The sequence below is a fragment of the Strix aluco genome, chromosome W (genome assembly GCF_031877795.1).
Source record: "Strix aluco isolate bStrAlu1 chromosome W, bStrAlu1.hap1, whole genome shotgun sequence".
In the NCBI taxonomy this organism is placed as follows: domain Eukaryota; kingdom Metazoa; phylum Chordata; class Aves; order Strigiformes; family Strigidae; genus Strix; species Strix aluco.
The window spans coordinates 12618848-12623880 of NC_133970.1; the positions used below are offsets into that span (position 1 = coordinate 12618848).

General features: G+C 42.0%; 1 protein-coding gene across 1 annotated transcript; it reads right to left on the reverse strand.

Annotated features, from left to right (window-relative positions):
- Nucleotides 1-274: 274 nt before the first annotated feature.
- On the reverse strand, nucleotides 275-3492 carry LOC141917592 (syncytin-2-like). Its single transcript, XM_074810933.1, has 2 exons — nucleotides 3279-3492; nucleotides 275-2076 (listed from the first exon to the last, which is right to left on the reverse strand). Exon 2 carries the CDS (start codon nucleotides 1937-1939, stop codon nucleotides 275-277), a length of 1665 nt encoding a protein of 554 aa, XP_074667034.1. The 5' UTR covers nucleotides 1940-2076; nucleotides 3279-3492.
- Nucleotides 3493-5033: the final 1541 nt, after the last annotated feature.

Consider the following 5033-nt stretch of genomic DNA (forward strand, 5'->3'; position numbering starts at 1 on the left):
TATGATGTTTAAACTACATCTTCTATGCATATTTCACTAATGACTACATACAGAGTTAGCAGTTTCAGTTCAAGGCCTGTTGCTCAGGCTTCAGTATTTCCACCTTTTACATCAAAATAGGTGGTTTGCTATAACTTAGTATAATACCTATTAGTACAATGATTATTAGTTATAAAATGTACAGGATTCATCTATAGGTCAACTCTGGCTTGGGCCTGTTGTCCAAGCCTTAGCACTTCATTCGGTCCTTTGACCTATAGGTGAATCATGGTTCTCAAATCATTTCTATGGTTAGTGACATTAGTTCTCGTTCATCAATTGATGATGTCTTGTCAGGTACAACTACAAATTGCATTTCTGTTACTGCGCGCTTAATCAACTGTATACCACAAGGGATTAAGCAAGGAATAAACACTAGGCTAGCAACAGCACAAAGGAAAAAGAAAAGGGCACGTTTGATCCAGGGACCCCCTGGCAGCCATGAGAACGGATCCAGGTCCAAGCCTTTCCATGTTTGGATCGGTACATGAGCTAGTTTTCTCATCTCTTGAGTTATTTGTTTTACTACTTTCCCATTGTCATCAATTTGTAAACAGCAATTGGATTCATTTAATTTCCCACAAACCCCACCTTCTTCTGCTAACAGATAATCTAAGACCATGCGATGCTGAAAAATCGCATTCCTCATTTGAGTGGATTGGTCAGCCAGAAGGTCAAGAGCCATAGCTGTCTGATTAGTTATTATTTCTAAAACGGCTTGTAACCGAATTATTCGATTTAAGTTATAAATGGGTTCCCTGGCACCTGAAATTATTTCGTTAGGATTCCAAGAAGCTGGACCGTAATGTTCTATGATTCTTTCAGGTGGCCATTCATCCTGTCCCCATTTTTGAGCACTTCCCCTAGTTATGGAAGTGTCAATGGACCGTTTTTCTCTAACCAAATCATCATATACTTTGACTCCAAGCCCCTTTCCCTGATCTTGTGACAGTAGAAAGAATAGGGGTCGGATGTATCCTATATAGCATATTCCTGACCAATTTGGGGGTAGCCTCCGATAAGCATGTTGGCCACAAATCCAATAATGTCCCTTTAAAGCCCAAGTTCCATTGGCAAAGGGACCTTCCCAGGTTTCATCATCAATTGGTGGGTCAAAATATAATGTGTTTCCTGGGCCTAGTGGTCCTCCGACCACAGTGGATGCACCATAAGAATCACAATAGGTGCATCTCCAGGCTCCCACAGGGGATTTCCATTTACAATTACATCCCCGAGATGTTTTGTTAGATTTGGACCAGAACGTACTAAAATGAGTTCGGGTGCCATTTTGGTGTTGCCACTTCCACTGATAATCTCGGACAACATGAGTTTTACTTGTAGAGTTATCTCTGGGACAGCTCAGAAATAAATGGTCAAAGAAACCGTCCTGTCCTACGGCTTTACAGCCTTCAAAATCTTGCTTATACTTGTGGTAAGAACATCTTACCCAGCTACCATTAGTGAGTTTAACATGTGTTTGATTCCATCTGTTCCGATATTTAAAACAATTATAAGGAGGACAATTAGGAGTCCAACAATCAAACCCAAGAGACAAGGTCCATTCACAAACACTTTTCCCCATTTGAACCCCATGTTCTCGTGTCCGATTGAGACAGAAAAGACCTTTTCCGGGAAAATGCAGTCGCCAAGGGTCGCTGTCATCAGTCCAAAATCCTGTTGTTTCGTGTACATCGCTTCGCGTGCTGATCCACCATCTAGGTGACACCGGTTGGGCTGTCCAAGGCCAGTCCTCAAATCCGCCTGGGCTCCCGCAGACCCAACAGTTGCGCAGGTCGAATATTTTTGCTATTGTTTCTCCGAGGGACAAGAACCTGTTTTCCCAATTTGCAATTTGATTACAATAACAGCATCTAATTAGTAATACCAACAACAATTTCATTGTCCTTATATCTTCTGTTCTTCGAAGATCAGTTTCTTAGATCAGGTTACGTGGATAATATCCTCTCCCGAAGGGGCCGTTGCGGTAGACAGGTAGATTCAATCGTGTAGAATCTATAAAACAAAATTCTATACCATCTAGTTATTCTCGCAAATAACATTTTGTTGCAGGGATATATTCCCATTTTTCTTGCCCAGGTTTCATAATCAGAATGGTATTGTCCTTCCCCGTGGCTATTACTTCAGCCGCTTCAGGGGGGCCGCTTGGCCTTTGGACCCATACTTTGGCTCCATTATTAATATCTGTTGATCCAAACCCCTTTCTTTCTTGGACTGTGGTGACTGGGGGTGGATCCCCTTTCTTTACCCCTGCTTGCAAAACCGGTAGTATCAACAATTGTGCTACTCGGTCACGGGGTTGAATAGTCAAATCTTGATCACTGTTGTTCAACAAGATTACTTTAATTTCACCTTGATAATCTGCATCAATCACCCCTCCCATGACTTGAACACCTTTCAGGGCTAGGCTCGAGCGAGCTGTTACTAGTCCAAAATGTCCAGTAGGAATCTGAATTCCTACACCAGTATCTATGACCCTTATCTGTTTCGGGGTCACTTTTGTCAATTTTAATGCATAAAGATCTAACCCTGCAGCTTCTGGAGTGGCCCGATAAGGGGCCAGGGCACCTGGGACAATTTCCCAGTAAGTTAAAGTCTCATTTACTGTCAAAGGTTTTATTTGCAGATTGGGTGTAGTCATACGCATTAAGGGGGTTTCCATTTCCCCAATAGGCCTGTTGTTGAGAATATGTAATGCATCTGTGAGATGGGACCTCCATCGGGATAGGTTCCCATCCCCCAATTTTCTCAATTGCTCTTTTAGCAACCCATTCATTCGCTCAACCAATCCAGCAGCTTGTGGGTAATATGGTATATGAAAAACCCATTGAATATTTTGTTGTTCAGCATATTGCTGTACAAACTTGTTTCGAAAATGAGAGCCATTGTCAGTTTGAATTTGTAGTGGAATTCCATAGTATAAAACTATTAAGTCTATGGTACAAATAGTACTATGATGGGTGGCTCTCTTACAGGGATGAGCAATCAAATATCCAGAGTAAGTATCTACAGCTGTGCAAATGTATTTGCACCCTCGATCTTGGGGTAGGGGTCCAACATAATCCATTTGCCAAATTTGTCCTGGCAACTTCCCTCTCCCCAGTTGTCCTTTTATCACATGTGGTACCGGGCGTTTATGAGTGTGCTGACACACAGGGCACTGAGCAATTATGGTTTTAATCATATCAAGTGACATTGTTATGCCACGATCTTGAGCCCACCTATAAGTGGCTTTTTCTCCGAGGTGCCCACACTTTTGATGTGCCCATTTCGCCAAGCCTTCATGATCCTCCTTCTGAGGGAATTCCAATCCAGCTTGGGAAATCTTTGCCCGGTTGTCTGTAACAGAGTTATAAAGTCTTTCTAGAGTGTCAGTGTTACTATGAGCATCCACATGAAACACAGTAACTTTAGTTCTTTGTATTATTTCCCAAATATCTTTCCACAGTTCTTTTCCCCAAACTTCTTTGGAATATATTTTCCAATCCTTTGCTACCCACGTCGGCAGCCAAGTTGTTAATCCATTAGCTACTGACCAAGAGTCAGTATATAGATGACATTCACCTAGGTCTTCTTGTCTCAGAGCCATATACACTGCATACAATTCAGCATACTGACTGCTTTTTCCTTCTCCTGTAGTTTCTAAAAATTTTTCTGAATGAGGATGATAGGCTACTGCTTTCCAAAACCTTTTCCCTCCTATGTACTTTGCTGATCCATCAGTAAACCAGGCATGTTCCTTTGCAGAGGGTTCTAATTGGTCCAAAGCCTTTCCCCACTGTACTGGGGATTCCTGTTCAGCTGTAAAATCAGGGTTTATTTCCTGATCCTCTGTGGGAATAGTAGCCACTCGCTCATGGAGGGTGGCTATTCCACCCACTCCTATCTTTGCTCTATCTTGAATATACCATTTCCACTTTATAATGCTTGATTCCTGAGCATGCCCAATTCGATGAGTTTTTGGAGAACTTTTAACCCATTGCATGATAGGAATCTCAGGACGGAGAGCCACTTCATGGCCTATTGTAAGCTGTTCCGTTTCAACTAATGCCCAATAACATGCTAATAATTGTTTCTCAAAAGGAGTATAATTGTTTCCTGCCTCTGGCAGCTTCCTGCCCCAAAATCCTAAAGGAACTTTTTTCTTTCCCTGTTTCTGCCACAGACTCCAGTTAGCATGGGATTTGTTTACTGACACATTCAATTCTACCTCCCCTTCCTGCAGGGGCCATAAATCTAATGCCTTTTGAATGGCTTCTTTAGCTAACTCAAAAGCAGCTTGCTGTTCATCACCCCATTCAAATTCATATTTTTTCCTTGTCACCTTATACAAGGGGGTTAAAATTTGTCCTAAATGGGGAATATGTTGCCTCCAGAAACCGAATAATCCAATAAATCTCTGAGCTTCTTTTTTGTTTTGTGGTACAGCAAAATCCAAAATCTTTTGTCGGGCTTTAGGCAGTATTTCTCGATGCCCGCAATGCCACTGAATTCCCAGAAACTTCACTGTCTGAGACGGTCCTTGGATTTTTTCAGGGTTAATTTCCCACCCCTTTTGTTTCATATGATCTACTATTAATTCAAGAACTTGTTGTACTTCCTCCTCATTATTTCCTTGAATCAGAATATCATCTATGTAGTGACTTAACTGTGTGTGAGGAGGCAGCTGTATTTCGTCTAAGTGTTCAGCTATAATTCTATGGCAGATAGTGGGGCTGTGCAACCACCCTTGTGGTAATCTGGTAAAAGTGTATTGCCGGCCCTGCCACGTGAAAGCAAACTGGTCCCAGTGCTCTTCTGCAATTGGGATAGTAAAAAATGCATTAGCTAAATCTATTACAGCATACCAAGTTCCTGGATGCTTCTGCACCCTTTCTATTAAAGTGACAGTGTCTGGCACAGCTGCTGTGAGCGGTGGAGTGTGTTTATTTAACTCTCTAAAATCCACCGTCATTCTCCAGGATCCATCACTTTTT

Coding starts and splice junctions, on each gene's coding strand:
- LOC141917592 (XM_074810933.1), bottom strand. CDS start 1,939: ATGAAATTGTTGTTGGTATTACTAATTAGATGCTGTTATTGTAATCAA.